Raw genomic sequence first — 24,443 nt, forward strand, 5'->3', positions numbered from 1 at the left:
TAGCTCCACTATACATATTTCACATATAATAGTCGAGCTAAAAATTGGAAAATTCTCATTTTGAAAAACTGTGAGCACAAGTACCTTTAAAGCAAAACCATGATTTTGTTGTAAACAACAATGTTTTTCCTTCCACATGAACAAATAAATATTCTAAAATAAAGTCCCATCAAGTGCCCATACAGAGAATTGTGTAATAAAATGAATGCTGTTGATTTTGTAGAGAGTATAGAATTGCACACTGTACAATATTAAGTATACTGTAACCTAAATGTGGAAAGTGTTATCCCTGATATATCTGTCTGGACTGCAGAGATTAATCTGGGACAACACTTTACACAAGTGCATTAAGCCCGGAATTCGCATAACAAGGCTCAATAGATTGTATTGATACAGTCAGAATGATATTAAGAGTAAAACAATCAGATCAGCATGTACACTTTAAGTATATATGGCTGGATGTTGATAATGAAAGAAACACGTGTTTGAAATGTGTATGTTTATAACATTGATGCTTAAATGGGGGAATGAGTTGTGCGTATAAACCAACAGTCCTCTTTATATAAGTTATTTCAACAATTTAGAAAAGTAAATGCAAAACAGTTGATATTATTTTGTAATCCACCAAGAAATCGATTTTGTATGTGTAATGTGAGCTATTGTTAATAAGATAAACATAAACACATATATTATCACATTGTCCATAATAAAATAGACTAGTCGAATCATATTATGTATGTTTTATACTGTCTTATAGGTCACTGCGACAATCATAAGAACGAGGAGCTGACGTTCACTTGCCTTACACTCCAAAATCCGAGGTGCATGCGCTGTCGCCCGAACAGACACTGGCGCCCATTGACAAAACAGCATTGACAGCAGCGTAACAATGGCCAGCATCGTCAAGAACGAGGAAGCGGAGGGCGGCGATATCAAGGCACCTGTTCCGGCGCACATCAAGGCGCTCAGCGGTATGACGGGTGACTTGGAGACTGCGAGCGTAACAGACATCGTTTCCGAAGAAGACTTCGCGCCCTACCTGCCGCCCTGCGATCACGGTCACGTGATCTTCTGTAATTGCAGCAGCAACACGGTGCACCTGCTAGACAGAAACTGCCGCTTCTCGATGTACCTACTGACGGGCCAACTTCAGTCGCCGTCGATAGGGCGGGGTACCTGTGGGTGGGCACTGGGGACGCCACCGTAAATATCTGCAGATACATCGACTTTGAAAACATGTTTTCCTCTCTCTGGGAAAACGGAGTTTAATGCATCCGCGCCCGCACGAGCTTATCAGGGACGACTCCTTCCGCCTTTATGTGATTTTTCGTTTAAAGCAAGATAGTTTTTAGCGTAAATCCAGCTACATAAGAACAGGAATTACATGTAGTACATTGCACCATTAAACAAATGGCATGCGCTATAATCCATCAAAGTCACACATATGCTGTCTACGTGGAAGTTTGTGATCTCCACAATTGACGGAATCCTTGTCTATTGTTGAATGTATATGGATAGAAACACTGGCAAATATAGTTGAAGGTTTCCTCACGTGTTTACGTAAACTTTTTTGTTGGCGGGGTCTATATTTCACTAAAGGTTATTAATATGTATAATATAATACATTGCATTGTCAAATAATGATGAGAAATTGGGTGAAATATTTGGGTTTTCTTTATGTACGAAATATTGACAAGTATATCAAAAAGATTAAATATTTGGATCTGGTGTATGTTTAACAACAAAGGGGTTACGATGCTGTTAACACAAGCCTTGGGCTGTATTTGCATTATTTATTATTTGTACCACAACGCTCATTAACGTGTGCATACTTGAATAGTGACTTCTCAAGTAGGTTGAAATTCAGCCAATCAGGAACAAGCACGTATAGAACACTGACCAATGGGATTCATAACTGAGTTTCACGGGCCAGATGTTAGAGGGAAACAAGACAGTTAGCGTTTAGACTTAGAGGCGTACGGATCGAGAAAGAAACGATCATGTAGCTATCAGACTGTAGTTGTATAACCGAAAATATTAAGTATGTTAGACATTAAATTGGACTAGAAACTGATATATGGTGTTGTTGAATATTTTATCCTACATTATGCAGAGAAATTAACATAAATAGAGAGGGACCGACTTGTCCCATGGGCGGCACGAGAAAATGGTAGTTAATGCAAAACTCGTCATCTTGGCATTATGCGCATGACGAGATATCGAATGATAGGCTACACACTGGTAATTTAAGAGTATTGAACATTGTTAGTAACTATGTGTCGTCCATGAACTATGAACGATTACGTGACAGCATTCCATATACTCAAATCAAGTAGACTTGTTTTAATTATAATTGTCTCCATTTACTGAGGTGATGCTACGCTGTATAAACATGAAAAAATACAGGTTTCCTCTTTAGAGTGTGCGCCGTTCAATACATCTAGTGTATAATTGCATAATTTGAGGCTTTTATCTACAACATACTATATGTCGATTTCATAGGTCATTGAAAAAATAACAATTTAATGTAATCTAGCCAATCGTGATACATCGACCTGATGAATATTATATAGCATTTTTAGTTAAAAGCATACAACCTTTCTATTTATTAGTGTATACATTTAACAAATTAAGTTCATATGTTGTATTGCATGTGTAATGCTCACGAATATGTTTAAAGATATGGAGATTGCAATATTGCTAATGTACTCATCAACAATGGCATTATAACGCTTGACAGTGTACAATATATCTAACCTGATTATAAGCCATTTTCAGCGTCACCACAATAAAGTACGACCAATCAACTTCTTTTGCTTAAATTTGTAGACATGAACATATACTATAACAAGAGGGCCATGGTGGCCCTGAATCGCTAACCTGACTAACCTTGCTACATCAACTTAAATTCTTTCAGACTTTTATACAATCCCTAGCCAGATTTTAGCAATTAATACATTCTGACAAAATTTCATTAAGACGTGATGAAAACTGTGACCTTTTTCATCTACACAAGGTATTACTAGAATTGGCCCGGTGACCTAATTTTTGACCCCAGATGACCCATATACGTTCAAAAATCAGATATTATGAAGATAAACATTCTGACGATATTTCATTAAGATCAGATGAAAACTATGACCTCTATTGTCTACACAAGGTTTTTTTATGATTTGACCTAATGACCTAGTTTTTACCTCAGATGACTCAAATACAATCCAAACCCAGGTTTCATCAAGATTAACATTCTGGCCAAATTTTATTAAGTTTGGAAGAAAACTGTGACCTCTACTGTTTACGCAAGGATTTTTTTTAATTTGACATAGTGACCTAGTTTTTGACCCTAGATGACCCAAATTCGATCCCAACCAAGATTTTAACAAGACAAACATTCTGACCATATTTCATCAAGATCTGTTGAAAATGTGACCTCTATTGTCTACACAAGGTTTTTCTATTATTTGACCTAGTGACCTAGTTTATGACTCCAGATGACCCAAATACAATTCCAACCTAGATTTTATCAAGATAAACATTATGACCAAATTTTATAAAGATTGAATGAAAACTGTGACCTATATTGTCTGCACAAGGTTTTTCTATTATTTGACATAGTGACCTAGTTTTTGACCCCAGATGACCCAAATACAATCCAAACCCAGATTTCATCAAGATAAACATTCTGACCATATTTCATCAAGATCTGATGAAAATGTGACCTTTATTGTCTGCACAAGGTTTTTCTATTATTTAACCTAGTGACCTAGTTTTTGACCCCAGATGACCCAAATACAATTCCAAGCCAGATTTCATTAAGATAAACACTCTGACCAAATTTCATAAAGATTGGATGAAAACTGTGACCTCTATTGTCTACACAAACAAATTGTTGACGGACGCACGCATGCACGCAAGCACAACGGACGCCGGACATCAGACGGTCACATAAGCTCACCATGCCACTTCGTGACAGGTGAGCTAAAATGCTTTAATAATAATTTTACCAAATTATCAAGAGAACAAAGTCAATGTTAGTATTGTTTGCACATATTATATTTAATGTATTTAATTAAATGTCAATATAATTAATTATGTTCTTGAAAGCCCGTTAATTAACAAATGCGTGATAGTATATACTTTGTATGCAAACTATCTCTGAAAGAAGTGCCTCAGTAATGTAAAAATGACGTGAAACTGTAATGCTATATTTTTACCACTTCTTTAGTTTTCCTATGCGATGTATTATTTACCGCAATATTAAATAAAAAACCGTTAAAGGACGCGAAAGGAAAGTCGCGTAAACCAAGAAGGAAGCAAATGTCGGAAAAAGAACAATAAAAATTGCATGAACGCAAGTCGCAGTGTCGGCTAAAAGAGTAAGTCTTTAAAAAAATATACCTCCGTAAAACGGCCATTGGCGGAATTATTTAATTCAACATGCATTATCACACAATTCATGTACATTGTAAACCTCAGATATTATTCTTATTTTGAAACAGATGTAACACAAACTGTGAATAGACGTATAAGAAAGGTTTTAGTTCGACCATGTAAATTTTAATTAAACCATCTGTACAATCTAACAAAAGTCGTTTGTCCGTTACGTTATTTCCTTAACACTCAGTGATTTGCACGTGCATTTATTAAAAATTGAAAAGTGAGATCATGTGCAAATAAAACTACTGACATATTATACGATAAAACATTACATTGACTATGATAGAATCTGCTGGTTCTGAGACAATTCTAATAACACATTTTATAGTTAGAAGTGCCTCCAAGTGTATAGTGCGTTCATTTCATTCATAAATGACACATGACTACACACATAATCAGATACACGTGTCGTTAACATCTAAAGGGAAGTTTATAATTAATATTATATTGCGTATACTGCCCAACACAGCAAATATATTGTCACATGGATAAGGTTACTTAAAAACTGGAAAACATTTTATACAAACTACGTGTAGTAACCTATGTCCGTTGCGTACAAAAACTCTCCAAGGACGAGTCAATTCGCATAAAGTCACGTTCCGTGAGATACAAACCACCAGAGACGAAACAGAAACTCGTAAACAATAAGCTCTGCACTCGTTTTTGATAAGTATGTACATCATTAAGTTCTATAAATTCACGATAATAAATACACAGTTAAACGAAAGCTCATTATTGTACATTAAATGGTATTGTTTGAAAAATGTACATATTGTTTTTTAATCTTGCGAGAATCAGTAAATAATTTTTTTAGCAAATTTGGAGTCGGCACATAAATTAAAGAAAAAAATAATCAACATTATTCTTTTTTTCGCGTGTATAAATCTGGATATTTTTAGCAATTTCGAATCAGGAATGGAATTTCGATTTTCAATTTATTTATGGTTTACTTATGCCTTCAGCTATAACAGAAGTTACAGTTCAACTTAAAGTTGAATAACAATGGAACATGTATGAAGCCGCGCTCTGGGAAACCGGGGCTTAAAGCAAGTGCGTAAATCGTTGTCCGAGATTAGCTTTAGACGTATCAAGGGCGACTCTTTCCGCCTAAACTGGATTTTAGTTTTAAAGGGACCTCATTTAAACGAAACCATCCATTCAGACGGAAGCTCTGTGCGGACTTCACACGCTATAATGGGATGACTCTTCCCGCGTTTGACATTAAGCCCAGTTTTCCCAGAACGAGGCTCATATCATCTTAAATATCTCGTATCTTACAACGTGATGACATATGACATTGTTTTAAGTTGAAAACGGTATTCAGTGATCGAAACTAATAAACAATAGACTAATGGGACAGAGTTAACTTTGCAAGTTTAATCGATTCAATTTAAAGCGAAAATTATGTTGTTGTCGTTATATTTTGTGAAACTTCGAGGATTGTTTATATTAAGTATAAAATACACCCCTCATTGTATGAGCACGGATGGCCGAGTGGTGTAAGTGAACAACTTTTACTCCAGGACTCCAGGGGTCAGTGATTCGAGCCCTGTTGAGGGTTACTTTTATTTCTCTTTTTAATTTCATTCTTGATTTTTTACGGGAGCTTTTTAGATCCCTTTATCAATATAAAGCATTTAGTGACAAACTTCAATTCATGCCAAAATCTGTGAAAAGGCCCCTTTAAAATATTTAATGTTATATTTTAACCACTTCCTTAAATCATAGTCGGATCAAGGACTTGCTAGGAAAGCAGCGTATACTGAGAAGAAACGCAAGTGTATTATATACGTCACAATTTGTCATTACACAAATCATGCGCATTAAAAACAAGATGGCCATGATGGCCCTGTATCGCTCCACTGTTTTTTCTTTGCGAAAAAACGTGTAGTGCGCATGGGTTGAAATGTACTCAAGCATGTGACTTTCTCTTTCTATCCATCGTCCCACTGGGCGCATAAAGTTGGAAGGGTGAGCATTTTTATATATGGAAAAAGTTACTACCGTGTTAACTAAACAGACAAAAAAGCCTGGGAATTGTTGCACAGGTCCTTTGCTTATAACGTAGGTACATTTATCTCTCCAAAAGATATTGTCGTTCTTTCTATTTCACATATTTTTAGATGCTGAAGATCAAATCTACTTATTTGATTTGAAACAGATTCACAAGACCCATAGGAATCAAAATGCCTTAACCCTTTACCAAACAACACATTTTGGACTTTCCCAATTTGAAAGAGGTTGCAGACGTCAATTGAATTAAAATGGAATATGAAGGAAATGATCAGGTAGGGTAGAAATAATTGTGATAAAAGGAGAAATTACTCTTCAACCCACACATCCCTAAGACCAACAGGCCTGAGAATATTATGATAATCTAAAGATTATTTCTTTATATTTATAAATGTATTTAATTAAGTAATACATTTGACTTCTAAGATCAATTCATAACTTGCATTAAGAAAATTATAAAATGGTCAGAAATATATATGGATTGTTGAGCAATTGACAATCATTTCAACAATTCATGATCAGTCACTATTCACAAATGGAACAATGAATCATTAGTTATTAAAAAGCAGCATATACGATAGTTAAGAACATTGCACTTCATTAATTTCAACACCTTCTCTTGGATACAAAGTTTGAGTTTACCGTGCAGTATCATATATTGACTTTCCTTGAAATAATTATGTTCATGGAAGTTGTGTTTTTAAAATCAATAATATATTATTAAACTGGTTTTAACACTACAAAAAAGACATGAAATTAACATGTCATCCAAAATATTTTCATCCGAATATATGGTCACTTTCGACATATTTAAATAAAACCCGACTTTTTTCAGTTTATAAGAAAAACATTCATAACATGTTCTTACTTCAATGCCTTTGTAAGCAGTCACCATCTGACCTAAAATGGCACTAAATGACAGGGTTTTATCTCATGTTTACAAGATGTTGATGTTGTTGTTGGTCAAACGGCCGCAGTAATCTCCACTGGTAAACGTCATATGTTCAGTTTTGTGACCCCCGGGGCCGGGTCAAATTTGAGCCCAGGGGAATAATTTGAACAAATTTGGTAGAGGACTATTAGATATCACTACATACCAAATTTAGTAGCCCTAGGCTCTATAATTAAGTACAATAAGATTTTTAAAGTTTGCACAAAATAGGCCTTATTTAAGCATATGTTCATTTTTGTGACCCCTGGGGCAAGGTCAAATTTGTTCCTAGGAGCATAATTTGAACAAACTAAGTAGAGAACTATTAGATGTCACTACCTACCAAATTTGGTAGAAATAGGCCCAATGGCTATGGACAAGATTTTTATAGTTTGCACAAAATGGGCCCAATATAAGCATATGTTCAATTTTGTGACCCCTGGGGAACGGTCAAATTTGATCCCAGGGGCTTAATTTGAACAAACTTGGTAAAGGACTATAAGATGTCATTACATACCAAATTTGGTAGCCTTATGCCATACAGTTATGGACAAGAAGATTTTTAAAGTTTGCACAAAATAGGCCTTATATAAGCAAATTTTCGATCTTTTGACCCCCCAGGGCAGGGTCAAATTTGACCCCAGGGGCATAATTTGAACAAACTTGGTAGAGGACTATTAGATGTCACTACATACCAAATTTGGTAGCCCTAGGCCCAATTGTTATGGACGAGAAGATTTTTTAAGTTTTCACAAAATAGGCCTTATATAAGCAAAATTTCAATTGTTTGACCCCCCGGGGCAGGGTCAAATTTGACCCCAGGGGCATTATTTGAACAAACTTGATAGAGGACTATAAGATGTCACTACATACAAAATTTGGTAGCCCTAGGCCCAATGGTTATGGACAAGAAGATTTTTAAAGTTTGCACAAAATAGGCCTTATATTAGCAAATTTTCAATTTTTTAACCCCCCGGAGCAGGGTCAAATTTGACACCAGGGGCATAATTTGAACAAACTTGGTAGAGGACTATAAGATGTCACTACATACCAAATTTGGTAGCCCTAGGCCCAATGGTTATGGACAAGAAGATTTTTAAAGCTTGCACAAAATAGGCCTTATATAAGCAAATTTTCAATTTTTTAACCCCCGGGGCAGGGTCAAATTTGACCCCAGGGGCATAATTTGAACAAACTTGGTAGAGGACAATAAGATGTCACTACATACCAAATTTTGTAGCCCTATGCCATACGGTTATGGACGAGAAGATTTTTAAAGTTTGCACAAATAGGCCTTATATAAGCAAATTTTCAATGTTTTGACCCCCCGGGGCAGGGTAAAATTTAACCCCAGGGGCATAATTTGAACAAACTTGGTAGAGGACTATAAGATGTCACTACATAGCAAATTTGGTAGCCCTAGGCCCAATGGTTACGGACAAGAAGATTTTTAAAGTTTGCACAAAATAGGCCTTATATAAGCAAATTTTCAATTTTTTGACCCCCCGGGGCAGGGTCAAATTTGACCCCAGGGGCATAATTTGAACAAACTTGGTAGAGGACTATAAGATGTCAATACATACCAAATTTGGTAGCCCTAGGCATAATGGTTATGGACAAGAAGATTTATAAAGTTTGCACAAAATAGGCCTTATATATGCAAATTTTCAATATTTTGACCCCCCGGGGCAGGGTCAAATTTGACCCCAGGGGCATAATTTGAACAAATTTGAAAGAGGTTCACCACAGGAACATTCCTGAGAAATTTCATCAGATTTGGACGAGTAGTTTAGGACAAGAAGATGTTTAAAGAAAAAGTTAACGCACGCACGCACGGACGCACGCACGGACGCACACACGACGGACACAGGACCATGACATAAGCCCCGCTGGCCTTTGGCCAGTGGAGCTAACCAGATATGATTCATGTTTGGAAACAGATTTAACTAAAACTGTGAAGAGAAGAATAAACAATGCTTATTTGGAAAATGTCATTATAAGTTAAAACATCTGTACAATTAAATAAAAATAGTGAGTCCTTACACCTGCAGCGATTTCCGCGCGCATTTATTGATTATTGAAAAGAGTGAGCACGTTCAAATACAATCCTGACATAATACAAGATTTAACCTCACATTTACTGTGGTATAATCTGCCGTTTATGAGACAATTATATTTACACATTTTATAGTTAGAAGTTCCTCCAAGTGTATAGTAAGTTCATTGCATTCATAAATGACACATGATTACAAATATAACAGGTACATGTGTCGTTAACATCTAACGGAGTGTTTACAATGAAACATATTGCATATATTTCACAAAACAGCACATTATATTGTCACACGGAATAGGTTACTTTAAGACTTGTTAACATAATATATAAAACATACTTGTAGTAACATATGTCCGTGGCGTATATTTAAACTCTCGAAGGACGAGTTCAATAGCATGAATCCGTGTTCCGTGAGATACAAACCACCACGGACCATACACGAACTCGTACACAATTCACTCGATTTTCAAATAGTATGTACAGCATGAAGTTGTATACAAAATGATAATAAATACACGCTATAGTGAAAGCTCAATATTTAACATTAAAGTGTTTACAGGTTTACGCTTGCGTGAATCATTTAGTAATTTATATTAGCTAATTGCGCGTCGGCATAGCGTTTTAAGAACAAAAAAGGGAAAAACACATCAAAATGTTTCTTGTTTTCGAATTTATATCCCGTATAGTTTAATCAATTTCGAATTATGAATCGAATTTAAATGTTCAATGTTGTCAACGTCCTAAGTGTTATGTCGTTCTCTGATTGTTCTTATCGTCTTGAATCTGTGACAACTTGTTTGATAACTGTCACTTAGATAAAATGGTGCTCCAAGAAATATAGAGATGATCTCTCAATTCACATCGCAAAATATCAATGCTGTCCTGCTGCTGCATCCATTGAAAAATAGCCGTCTCATCTTCATCATATGCAAGGGACTCCAATTCGCAAGACACACACGCGTCCGGTGACTTTGACCATTGCACCATCGCCTTTACATCTTGACCGGAAACACTAAAGAGAGTATAAACTACCTTTCTGATCGATTTGGGAAGGTAGTAGAGCTGTGTATCCGAAATGTTTGTATGTTCTAATATTGGTGTGTGTAGAGTTGTCAGGTTTGGAAGAGTTGAACAGAGAAGATCAATTGGTACTGCAATAGACCTCAGCTTTAGACGTCTAATATTTTTACCAGTGACAGACATCGATTGAAAGATGCGCTCAACTGATTAAAGTGTTAATGCAAATATTTCACACACGTGCATATAGGTGCAGTCTAAATTACTTATATCACAATTGATTCCAAAACACTTTAAGTACTTGAGTTTTAGATCCTGTAAGTCAAGTGGACCCTTGCCCATATGCCGCATATACGACAATGTTTCTCTTGATTGCGAAATAATTTCCTGTACACCATATGTACACAATATGATGATTCCTGTTGAGCTGAGTAAAAAAATCCTGTATCAATTGATGTTTGCTATGTTCATATCGAGTAACGTCTTTAAAGCATCGTTTTCCTTAATCTTCTCATTTCAAAATTAACATGACTGAGCGTCACTTTTTCTAAGCACGGCTGTTTATTCGCCACCCTTTCAAAAAAGCCATCCAATATAATTTGTTGTGCAAAATAAGTCGTCGAATTTAGATCTGATATAGAATGCAGCTTGTTTTCAAAGTCGCGTGTTATGACATCCATGATGTGCTGTGACATTCTTTCAGCCGCTGGAGCACACATTCCACACGTGAAGATAAATAACTGGCCAATATCCAGAATAGAATCAGCATCACAATACACCGACTGTATGACGTTCAGGATGTCTTCAATGTCCGTCTGATTCATTGCAATATACAACGACGCTAGAAACTCTTGAATTGTTTTGTGTACAAACATGTATGGAACATTCTTTCGCGAGCTAAGCGCCAACGCTTTTTTCTTTGTGATAATCCCTGTCTGAAGTAAGTAATCAAGTTTTGTTTTCGTCATGTGGTTTGTGATTGTGTTTTCCGAAAATACTAGAGAAGATTCTTTATTAGAGTCTGTTAGTGTTTTAAATGCAAGTACACTTGCAGAGCGAACCAGCGACCAATTTCCCCGCAGATACTCAGTTGTTTCTGTACCAAATATTTGTGTAATTTCCTCAAAACAAGTTTCTTCAGTGTCAAATTCTTTAATTTGAAGTTTTTGCAATCCCTTGGCTATGTGCATATCTAGCATATTAATGTATATAGCACATAGTGAACCTTCCATCAATCGCCCAACGTAAAACTGATGAACTAACTGCACACAAACAGCTGGTATTGTGATGAGATTGTGCAAGCTTTTTACCTTTATTTTCTCCAAGAAATCAATACATTTGCATTGTTGATCAGAAATACCGCCCTTCTCAGTTAAAACTTTAATTACATTTTTCGCCAAGGTTTCGTAGTTTGTAACGCCGGAAATTTCGAAAATACGCGTCAACGTATCGCTCATGCTTAGATTTGCAAGTTTCCATGGTCGTGCGGTTATAATGTTGGTAATGTTTCTTCGCTTTAAATACAGTGGCATACCTCGGTCTTTGCACGCAGAGTCACATGGCGGTGGGAAGGGTATTTCAGGATGGCACCATTCGTCTGCAGCGTCTGTCAGAACAATACATTTATGTTCCCAGACACTGTCATCCCAAGGTAGTTTGTTGCTTTTTATGGCTTCCTCGACCATCTGACTGACGTTACACATGGTTCCACTGTAATCACGTAATGACACAAAAAACAGAAATGTGTAGTCTCGCAAAGTGTCAAGATCGCTGAAACCTGTTCGGTTTGACGCCTTTCCTCTGGTTGTGGCTTTCCTTTTTTTCTTAGTACTGGCACCATTGTCAGAATGGGCCTTACACCAATCAAGAACTAGCTTTGTTGAAAACGTCGTTTTACCACAACCCGGATCGCCTTGGATATAAATTGTATTTAACGGATTCCCATCACGATTCAGCAATTCTTTGTAGGAATTCACGTCTGATTCCATCGTTGAAGTCTTGTCCGTTTTACTCCCGCCTTGTCTGTCGTCTTGGCCTCTCTTAAGTTCCTTGATGGACGGGGGAACGTAGATCCGTTCTAAAGGTACATCTATGTCAGGATCTAACATCGACACCGACGCGACACACCTTTCACGGTACTGTTCGGTTAACCACGACTGGATTTCTGCCAAAAATGCAATTGTAATTATATATAACTATTTTACGAAACCTGCTTGTAGATTCTAGTTTCGAGGATTAGGAAAATGATCATGATTATTATGATGATTTTTTTAGTTGCAGCATATGGTCGTTCTCATCAAAATTGTCTAAAATATTTCATTTTAATGCTTTTACACGTTACATAGCATTCCTAGAAATACTAGTATTTGTCAAATCACGTTGTACCTACAAATTTCCGATCAATAAACACGAATAAACTATAAACAGACTCAAAAGAATTCACCACAAAAAAACTCACACATATGTTCTAAATTTAAATATTAACGCTATAGTTATTCCTTTTTAGACTGTACGTGCTTGTATTGAAAAAAACGTTTGAAACATAATTGTTTCCCCTCAGTCTTTCCCGTTCAAAAACAAGTTCGTTCGTTCAAATATAAAATTAAGTTATGAGTAGTAATAATAAAAAAGTTAATTTGTTAATAAACATCAGAAAAAAAGAAACAAGCTGAGCAACACATTAAAATAAAGACATACACATGGCGGGTAATGCTGTTTTGTTGCTGCTGTATTCATGTTTTATTTTATCACGATGACAGTGATGATGATGATGATTGGATGAGACAGTGAGTACAGACAATATAAACACGTTTCAGTAATTAATCTGTCCAAAGACAACGCGCTAAACTATTCATCCGGTTTTAAAGTCCTTTTTTATATTCACATAATATGCTTACCTTAAATACATACTTGATGCCATATGGCTATAGTAGTTATATAGTATATGCAAACTTAAAGCTGAATATGTATACACTACAATGTGGATTTCCCACGCACTCAGTCCAAACATTCCAGCTCAATACCTTCATAACAATTCAAGGTAGCAAAAACCATTTTGTCCATTTGTTAATAAAAATGACATTGACTAAACTAGCATGTAATTCAATCCTACTCTAGGTCTGCATAAAAACTACATACAAACAAAACAAAGAACAACACCCTCATCATCGCTAAAGTTATTGTCCGGGAGCTCTTTTTGTATATTTTATTATCAATGCCATTGACCTTGCTGCACAAAAGCTACATTCCGACTGAAGTAATTTAGCAAACAATTTTATCTATTATTTTACAAAAGTAACCTTGACTCTATTGGTCTCAAATGTAACCCAATTCAGGTCAGAATATGAGTTTGTGACCATGCATGATGATCTCAAATACATGTGAGTTGTGTCAATGAATATCTGTTGAAGTTATGTTTTTGTTGCATGTACACATTAACATATCTAATTGCACTAACACCTTAACCTAAGTATTTTTAAGTAACAAGAGATGTGCTTGTCGGAAACACAATGCCCCCTATTGCGCCGCTTTAAAATAAATTTTCAATGCATCATTTGACAGTTTGACAAATTATCTCCCTTTTAAAGCTTATTACTTCCTTTGGATTGTATTTTTTGACTTTTGACATTGAAGGATGACCTTGTCCTTTCACCACTCAAAATGTGCAGCTTTATGAGATACACATGCATGCCAAATATCAAGTTGCTATTTTCAATATTAAAAATGTTTTGAGACACACACAATGAATGACAGACAGACAGGCCAAAAACAATATACCCCCGATCTTTCGATCCGGGGGCATAAAAAGGAGGGATATTATCACGCTGAAAGGCTGGTTAGTATATTCCCTTTTTTGAATTTACTCCAACACTGCAGTTCAATTCTTATAAATGGGTGGAGAACTTTGTTCAAACACTGTATTAATAAAAAAAATGCGGTTACAATTTTTATAAATATATAACATATCGATAAGAGCATAAAATCAAGGCTTTTAAAACGAGTTGTTTCTTTGTCGTATAACCCTTATCTTTGGTCAAAGAAATATATTATAAAAAATAGCCCAGTTGCATCAGTGTTTTGAAATGATAAGGAGAGAGAATATCTTCTAATCATCATAATTCTGCCGTAACATTTACATTGTTGGAAACTTCCGTTATAGAGAGGTGATTTAAAGTGATGTTATGGGCATCTAACAGTATATGCGATGTTCATAGGTGTCTATCGCAGCCCTTGTTTATGTTTGGTGTGTATACACTTATATTTATTAATGCAGCATCAACATACCAAAACAATATCCCGGAAATAGAAAAATAATGCATTTGAATATCATCATTTAAAATATCAAATATAATATGTATATTTTATGAACAACTAGTAGCCAGATGAGTTGTAGATAATTGGTCAGTTACCACATTTTAACAAACTCTTTTGACCTAAGTTCTTTCCAGCTCAATTCAACAGTGAAAAAAGCCCATAATATCACTTTAAATATAATGCTGCGTTATTTTTTTACCGGCGCGAACGAATACACATCTAAAGGGATGTTGACTGGAGATAAGAACATTGCTCTGGTCACAAAATCATCTTTTCACGAATAAATAGGAAAACAAGGATACATTATTAAAGTGATTCAGGTTATTTCCATTGATCATGTTAATATCTTAATAATTGAACACGCTAGAAAAAAATAAGAATTTGCCATTATATTAAAATTACTCAAATGTCATTGTTTATAAACATGCATAGTACCTACCGGATAGTGTGCTGTTCCTTGTTGCATTCTTCTTTTTATTCAGCACTTCATTTTCTTTCCTTCGTATTTTTTTAAGTACATCATCTCCTTGCCTTTGTACCGTTTTAAGTACGTCATCTCCTGTACTTTGTACAGTTTTCAGTACATCCTCTCCTTTCCTTTGTACCGTTTCAAGTATGTAAACTTCTTTCGTTTGTACAGTTTTTAGAACGTCATCGCCTTTCCTTTGTATTGTTTCAAGTGCTTTACTTATGTTTTCATTTAAAGCATCCACCATTTCTTTGACAAGTTTATCCCTTTCTTGTTCAAGAGCTTCTTTTATTTGTGCAATCAAATTGTCTTTCAAGTGCTGAAAAGTGGTTGCAACATCTTCAGTAGTTATTGCTAGCGTTCCATTCTTTAGCTGTGAAAACATACGTGTGCAATAGTTATACACTTGCGATACATAAACTGCTATAAACTGAGCTGCGATATCATTTTTACAAATCAACCAACCAAGTTTTTATAAAGATATAACTATACATCGGACTTCAAGAGGTTCAACAAGTTTTCTTCTTATTTTACATAGTGACCTAGTTGTTGACCTCACGTGACCCGATTTTGAACTCTACAAATATATGATTGAGACAAATGTTCCAACAAGTAAAATATTGACGACTTACAAAAGGCGATCACTATAGCTCACCATGAGCACGTTGTTATAAGGTGAGTTAAGAAGTGCAGAATGCGCTACTAATATACATTATCAAATCATATTAATCCATTTGTAATGCGCACCATATACAATACCCTTTTGTCAAACCTGTTTTAGCTTCTCAACTGCAGTCTTCGACGCAGCCTGATGGTTGAAATGTTTCAGGCTCTGCAACAGCGCCACTAGAGTGTCGATGGCTCTGTCACTGTCGTCGCTGGCCATGGACATTGTGGAGGAATGGCATACAGCTTGCCTTACATCTCTTGCCTGAAATGTCAACTTGTCTTCAACCATTTGTCCATTGTGTGAGTGAATGCATGTCTTAGTTATTACTGGTGTATCCCTCCGTTTTAATTATTTCAACACCAATAAAGTAAATATCAAGAAAGTAAATTTCTAAACTTCATTATGTACAAATGATTATTCATAAAATCATAAGATAATGTCGATTAAAACTTACCATATAGTTTAAGACTCATTTTGACATTAAATCAGAATCATAAAATGAAGTATTTCAACTGTTTATATTTTGCAAAATTATTGTTCGATAAAATAGTTTGTGAATTGTTATCATCTATTGAAATATATATTTATTCCATAAATGTTCTTGACATTTCTTTACTATACTTGATTGTCATGGTCATTGAAAAATATTATTCTGAAAGTGTCCTTTTTATTTAAATAATCCAGTTGTTAAAACTAAACATTAAATAATATATATAGCATTGACGTGGCAAATTATATTAAAAAAAAGTATAATACTAAATCACAGGCGTCAGCCCCATATCAAAACAAAGAGACCCCATGTTCCCCAGCTGTAAGGGCGATGTGGGCGATAACTTCTCATGGGACATACATATAGTGGAAGTGACCTCTATTCCGTTTAATGATTTTGTGTCGGACATGGACCGATCAAAATCAATTAGATTGGCTGTCTCTGTCAGTAGGTACCCAAATGTACAGGTCGCGCAAAGTTGAATATTGGAATTGGCAGTCAGGAGTCAATACATTTATTGAAATTGTTCATACATCATGCCTCGATTAATTGCCTTGTTCTATGTTATGCTTCTGGAAAGTAAATTGACCCATTTTTACAACACTCAGGAATCAGAAAATACAAAGAGTAAATCTCTTCTAAAATAAATGTTTTTCTGGCACTGGCAATACTTTTGAGGCTCGTCTACAGGTCAGATTTGGAATCTCTACTATTAAATTAAATTTATTAAAAGTTGTAACAAGGTACTTAACATATATTGTTTTGTTACAATTTGTTCAAAGTAAATATACATGCATTGTAAAGTGTACCATTTAAATGAATCAAAATTCTTAAAGTAACACCATAATCTGCAATCAATAACAAAGAAGAAAAATAAAGGTTTTATGGACTGTCTTTTTATAAATGAAATGAAGCTTATTTAAAATCGACAACCCATTTCAGCCTCTATTAAAGAGTGCACAATTAATTAGGCTTATCAGTTATTTCATGCAGAGCAGGTTAAAGATAATATATTATTTAAAGTCAGATAAATTCATTAATAAAACACCGTGAACACTTAAGTGTGCTGGTTTACGTTTGTAAATATTTTGTCAAAACTGCCAATTGTGCGTTATTTCTGATAAATGATGACGGTGTTATGAGTTGTATAAACAAGTGCGGAGTTGATTAAACTATTAACAGAAACCACTTCTGTTTTAATTTATTTTACTCAATTCTCCATAATTTAACCTCAGGCACAAGTCACTTCTTCATAAAATGTAAACGTAGTCTCACTGAGATCCCTTTGATGGTTGATTGATTTGCTAATTGTATTTTATTGTCAAGATTATCATAGAACATTGGCTTAAACAATTATAAAATCATGGGACCTGGGTCAGAGGGAAGGATGCGGGTTGACGGGGCAGGGTCAAAAGAAAGGAGTTCATTCGTATTATACCCCTGCGTGTGAACTGAAAATGTTTTTAGTTATTTTTAAGTACGAAATAATTTAAAATTATTTTTTAAATCGCAATTGTAAAGATTATCATGTATAAATTTTTAGACTTTCTGCAGTAATAGTACCTTGATGCAGACATTTTCCTTTTGTGTCAGGTCGTCCTTGAAATACATTTGAAAGAATTCACAGTTGTACATAATATTAACTATGCCGTTGAAGTCGGCTTCTTCTTCTTTATTAACGTCCTTGTATCCGTCTTTTGAGAGATAGCATTTTGCAATCTGCCAGGGTTCAGCGCACCATTTAGACGCATCTGTGTTTACCCATGTAGGGCCTTGAAAACTTTTTGGTTTTGAACGATTGCGAAATCGGTGACGACATACAATTTCCTTACATATTTCATTGCATAAATTAGCGCTGCAATTTCGAGGCTTATAAATGTCATGAAATGCGCATCTTCCGTTTTTATAATGGCAGCATTTATTATCGGTGTCACAAGTCAAAACATTTGGAGTGTGACACTGACTGCAGACATTGATCTCCGGAATACCGTGTTTTCTATTGATCTCTTTGCGGATGGTATGATACAGTTCATGAGTAATCTCTTTCACAATGTCGAGAAGGCAGTCACGTGTGATGTTCATACCCATGGCCGCCTTAAACCAGTTCTGGGTTTCCGGCTTGCGAATGATATCAATGTAGTCCGACATTTTCCTTCAAAATAATTTAATTTTCAGTAAAAGTTAGAGTTATTATTACTAAATATAAAAACCTTTTAGTTGGTTTGTTTGACTACTATGTAATTTGTAATATGTTACAAGTACATGTTTCGAAAAATTACTTAAATATTATGTAAATTATTTATATACACAATTACTTAAAAATGAACAATTATAATCTAAAGTCTGTATCTACACAATTACTTAATTATAAACAATTATTTTGTTAACTATTTATTTACGCAATTACTTAAATGTAAACGAGGTCAGGAACTTTAATGAACAAAAGATGTTAAAGGGGCCGTCCCACAGATTTTGGCATGTATCAAAGCTTGTCATTAACCGCTACAAATGCTTTATATTGATAAAAAAATAAACATTTGAACTAAAAATCTCCAGTAAAAAATAAGAATACAATTTAAAACAAGAGGGCCATGATGGCCCTGTATCGCTCCACTGTTTTTTTTGCGAAAACCAAAGTGCAATGCGCAGGGGTTGAAATGAACTCAAGCATGTGACTTTCTCTTTCTATCCCTCGTCCCACTGGGCGCTTAAAGTTGGAAGGGTGAGCATTTTTATGAATGGAAAAAATTACTACCGTGTTAACTAAAAGGACTAAAAAGCCTGGAAATTGTTGAACAGGTCCTTTGCTTATAACGTAAGTACATTTATCTCTCCAAAAGATATTGTCGTTCTGTCTATTTCATATATTTTTAGATGCTGAAGATCAAATCTACGCATTTGATTTGAAACAGATTCAAAAGACCCATATGAATCAAAATGCCTTAACCCTTTACCAAACGACACATTTTGGACATTCCCAATTTGAAAGAGGTTGCAGACGACAATTAAATTGTAATGGAATCTGAAGTAGGGATGAAATAATTGTGATAAAAGGAGAAATTGCTCATCTTGAGCAATTTCTCCCTTAATCACAATTATTTATAAAGTCGTCAGCTACAAACCTGTAAAATCATGTTAGTGTTTGGCAAAGGGTTAATAATCTCTGGTTCCTTTTTAAGAGCCTTTCACACATTAATAACAAATTCAATAGTAGCATCTTTCTTTGTAAAGAATCATCTCAAAATATAACAAGGGCTGTTTGTAAAATATGCATGCCCCCCATATATGGCTGTCAGTTGTAGTGGCAGTCATTGTGTGAATACGTTATTTGGCACTGTGACCTTGACCTTTGACCAAGGGACCTAAAAATCAATAGGGGTCATCTGCGAGTCATGATCAATGTACCTATGAGGTTTCATGATCCTAGGCGTATTAGCTTTCTTGAGTTATCATCCGGAAACCATTTTACTGTGTAAAGTCACCGTGACCTTGTCCTTTGACCTAGTGACCTGAGCGTCAATAGGGGTCATCTGCGAGTCATGATTAATGTACCTATTTAGTTTCATGATCCTAGGTGTAAGCCTTCTTGAGTTATCATCCGGAAACCATTTTTCTAAGTTGAGTCACCGTGACCTTGACCTTTGATCTAGAGACCTGATAATCAATAGGGGTCATCTACGAGTCATGATCAATGTACCTATGAAGTTTCATGATCCTAGGCGTATTAGCTTTCTTGAGTTATCATCCAGAAACCATTTTACTATTTCGGGTCACCGTGACCTTTATCTTTGACCTAGTGACCTAAAAATCAATAGGGGTTATCTGCGAGTCATGACCAATGTACCTATGAAGTTTCATGATCCTAGGCATAAGCGTTCTTGAGTTAACATCCAGAAACCATTTTAAAATTTGGGTCACCGTGACCTTGACCTTTGACCTAGTGACCTGAAAATCAATAGGGGTCATCTGCGAGTCATGATCAATGTACCTATGAAGTTTCATGATCCTAGGCATAAGCGTTTGTGAGTTAACATCCGGAAACCATTTTAAAATTTGGGTCACCGTGACCTTGACCTTTGACCAAGTGACCTGAAAATCAATAGGGGGTCATCTGCGAGTCATGAACAAATTTGGTAGATGACTATTAGATATCACTACATACCAAATTTAGTAGCCCTAGGCTCTATAATTATGAACAAGAAGATTTTTAAAGTTTGCACAAAATAGGCCTTATTTAAGCAAATTTTCAACTTTTTGACCCCCCAGGGCAGGGTCAAATTTGACCCCAGGGACATAATTTGAAGAAACTTGGTAGAGGACTATAAGATGTCACTACATACCAAATTTGGTAGCCCTAGGCCCTATGGTTATGGACAAGAAAATTTCTAAAGTTTTCACAAAATAGACCTTATATAAGCACATTTTCAATTTTTTGACCCCCCGGGGCAGTGTCAAATTTGACCCCAGGAGCATAATTTGAAGATACTTGGTAGAGGACTATAAGATGTCACTACATACCAAATTTGGTAGCCCTAGGCCCTATGGTTATGGACAAGAAAATTTCTAAAGTGTTCACAAAATAGACCTTATATAAGCACATTTTCAATTTTTTGACCCCCCGGGGCAGGGTCAAATTTGACCCAGGGGCATTATTTGAAGAAACTTGGTAGAGGACTATAAGATGTCACTACATACCAAATTTGGTAGCCCTAGGCCCAATGGTTATGGACAAGAAGATTTTTAAAATTTCACAAAAAAGGCCTTATATAAGCAAATTTTCAATTTTTGACCCCCGGGGCAGGGTCAAATTTGACCCCAGAGGCATAATTTGAAGAGACTTGGTAGAGGACTATAAGATGTCACTACATACTAAATTTGGTAGCCTTCGGCCCAATGGTTATGGACGAGAAGATTTTTAAAGTTTTAACAAAATAGGCCTTATATAAGCAAATTTTCAATTTTTGACCCCCCAGTGCAGGGTCAAATTTGACCCCAGGAGCATAATTTGAACAAATTTGGAAGAGATTCACCCCAGGAACATTCCTAAGAAATTTCATCAGAATTGGACCAGTAGATTAGGAGAAGAAGATGTTTAAAGAAAAAGTTAACAATCGGACGGACGCACGGACACATGCACGATGGACACAGGACCATGACATAAGCCCCGCTGGCCTCTGGCCAGTGGAGCTAAAAAGAAGAAAAAACGTTCACCTTCACAGGGCTCGAATCACTGACCCCTAGAGTAATGGAAGCTTGAAGTAAAATGTTTCCCGACTTTACCACTCGACCATCTACGCTCGCGTCAAATGCGGAGGTATTTTTAGCTATATAAGTTATCCTCGTAGTTTCCCAAAGTATCGATTCGCGTCGAACGACGCTTTAATCTGTTGGACAGTCCCTTTAACTGAATAACAATTGTACTGCTCTACTTGAGTGAAACTTAATATATCAGATGCTTAAAAATGTAAAACAGCAGCTAAAGTAGGCCTTTTAACCGTTTGTTTAACCGATTGTGTTTCTTTTGATGATACCAGTTTTACCACATTGGTCTTCAAAAAGTAAACAAACAAAAGTACAATCCATGATGCCAAACAAAGAACAATTAAAAAGTAAACAGCATAATTACCTCCCCTTAATACGTTTCGGTTTCAACGTTTGTACACATTTTTACGATATACCACCACCCCGATTGATAAGAATCCTAAAATTCACCAATTTAGATATTTTAAATGTCCGCAATGGATGAGCCGCTAACAACGACCTCGTGGAATGCAGATTTCCTTGTCCTTAGTGTTTCCTCAAAAAATCGAATGTTTTCCTGACCATTCAACGAAGTTCCTATTTACCTGAACTTGACCACGTTATTAATGAAGTTCTCGTTTTCCCTCGTCGCCAATGAGTTAACAACTCAAGTTGTAAATTAATAATACACTATATAATTCGGTTTAAAATACAACTACAATTTAAAGATGTGTTTCCTTAGTGTCCTTGTGGTCATCCGCGAATCTATCGAGATCACTTTCAGTTCCGTCTAGATCCCTTCTCGGCCCGCCAAGTATCGTTTAACATCGTATCAAAACAATATATTATCAAAGTCTGATTATATTCAAGTGAAAACATTGACTTTTAGAAAATGGAGGTTTTCAAAACGAAAGTGCATACATTTTAAACAACCGATTAAAATATACGTTTATCACAAGGACTTTCCACGTTTATCCTTCCAACAACTTACATGAATAAAACATAAAAAAACACATTACATCTCCAGATCGTGATTATTAAAAATATGCATTTTAAACGAATTTTACTAAATATGACCAATTAACTGTGTGTACATTTCGCAATGCGGAAGTATTGAATATCAAAGGTAGACAATTTTAGAGTGTTCAACTCCTCGCAGCGTTTACCTCCCCTATTTTGCTAAAGGTTACAATATACTAAATAAGTTTGGAGTGCTAAACTCTCTAAAAACATGAACACCATTTATTAGCAGACACACTTCTCTGTAGGGGCACTTGCCATGCCTTTATTTGAGAATGTTTCTGTGTGCATGTAGTAGGGAAAACATTGTTGTTTAGTAGGAAATCACTCATTTACTTCAAGGTTGAAGACTTCATGAGACTTTGACAGATGGCCTGGAACCATCCTCAACTGCAGAGAAGCCGGTAAATAGATGGCCGTAAAACAGTGACCGCTCATTCGTTTCGAGTTCTTTCTTGCATAACGCATGACCTATCTTTTTTATTGTATAAATCAATTCGGCTTGGAGTGCTCTATAAGAAAAGTTATGGGTATGAGGGTCTCTATGCGCAAAAATTTGACATTATTTTGTATTAAAGTTATTATTTTCACATTGAATTTGTGTAAGAAATCTTTTGGTATATTGTGACCTAAAGACCTTTCACTCGCATTTAATAGTAGATTTGTGTTCGCAGTTAAGTCCCACAGGTAATTAGCATGTGGCTATGATATTAATTAGTATTATATATATATATATATATATATATATATATATATATATATATATACAGTAGAATTGCAATAACTCGAGCTGGAGATTTCTCGAAAACTGGCGATTACTCGAGCATTAAAGAAAGTCCCTAGCATTTTCCTTTAAGGTTCATGTAGAGGCTTCAATTTGAAAAATGTGGGACCCCTAGCATTGAACTCAAATTTGACTAAAGGAAGAGTGCCACATTGCAAATGTATACATATAAGCTTTAAAGGATGTTTTTCCTTCAAACTGCTACCAATTTTGTACATCAACGTATCATAACATCCACAAAATCAATCAAAATACAAAGCGATTTTAACAATAAAATATACATTATTTTCAAAAATCTTAATCATGTTTATTCCACGTATTTCGGCGGAAAATTATATAACTAGTGATTAATATCGACATTGACGAGGGCAAGTTACGCTTAAATAGTAAAAAAAGTTTACATATCTAGAAACATCAAAACTCGAACACATGTCATTTCATCACCATGGGGGCAGCCATTTTTAAATTAATAAAATAGAAAGAAACATGCTAAAAACTCACTCATCGCCTAATTGACCTTCCAAACGGTTGACGATGACAAATGCATTGAATTGTAATCTTTCCGTTGATGTTTGCAAACTGCACGATCAGACCTCATAAACACTCAAAAGAATAACTATGTAAGAAGCATTTCACCAATGTTTACAATCGTTGTCGAATCACATTACTTATATTATTGCGCATAAAATAGTACGCTTACAGACTGACAGAAAGATCGATACGTAACTCCGTTCAATTCATCACTGTATACTATTATAATGATCATATATAATAATACATCGCTTTAACAATCTAAAAGTAGAAATAATTCTTTTAAACGGAGTTTTTAATAATGAATGTGAAAACAACGGAAGTTGGATGGATATTCTGTGAGATGCACTTCGGCTCCAGAAAAACAATACAAATAAACTAAAAAAGACGTGCGGGGGACAATTTTCAGCTGGAAAATATTTGAAATAGGGTAAGAGATGATATCTCAAAGTGGTCATTCCTGTTATTAA

General features: G+C 35.4%; 2 protein-coding genes across 6 annotated transcripts in view; both read right to left on the reverse strand.

Moving 5' to 3' along the window:
- The window catches only part of LOC127852874 (uncharacterized), a 106,288-nt gene extending 84,038 nt beyond the window's left edge, over nucleotides 1-22,250 (reverse strand). For both annotated transcript variants that reach the window (XM_052386891.1, XM_052386889.1), the window contains exon 1: nucleotides 22,024-22,250. The gene's annotated coding sequence lies outside the window, so the exon portion shown is untranslated. The remainder of the gene's footprint in view (nucleotides 1-22,023) is intronic.
- The window catches only part of LOC127852873 (uncharacterized), a 106,829-nt gene extending 84,094 nt beyond the window's left edge, over nucleotides 1-22,735 (reverse strand). For 2 of the 4 annotated variants that reach the window (XM_052386888.1, XM_052386886.1), the window contains exons 1-4: nucleotides 22,630-22,735; nucleotides 17,961-18,549; nucleotides 16,010-16,168; nucleotides 15,208-15,610 (exon numbers count right to left, since the gene is read on the reverse strand). In XM_052386888.1, the coding sequence (XP_052242848.1) occupies nucleotides 15,208-15,610; nucleotides 16,010-16,168; nucleotides 17,961-18,549; nucleotides 22,630-22,631 (1,153 nt within the window). In that variant the 5' untranslated portion in view covers nucleotides 22,632-22,735. Of the gene's footprint in view, nucleotides 1-5,794; nucleotides 12,619-15,207; nucleotides 15,611-16,009; nucleotides 16,169-17,960; nucleotides 18,550-22,243; nucleotides 22,383-22,629 lie in introns of those variants that run through there. The other 2 variants (XM_052386884.1, XM_052386885.1) reach the window with 2 other exon arrangements.
- Between the last annotated feature and the right edge of the window lie 1,708 nt (nucleotides 22,736-24,443).

Source organism: Dreissena polymorpha, chromosome 12 (assembly GCF_020536995.1).
Source record: "Dreissena polymorpha isolate Duluth1 chromosome 12, UMN_Dpol_1.0, whole genome shotgun sequence".
NCBI classification, from domain to species: domain Eukaryota; kingdom Metazoa; phylum Mollusca; class Bivalvia; order Myida; family Dreissenidae; genus Dreissena; species Dreissena polymorpha.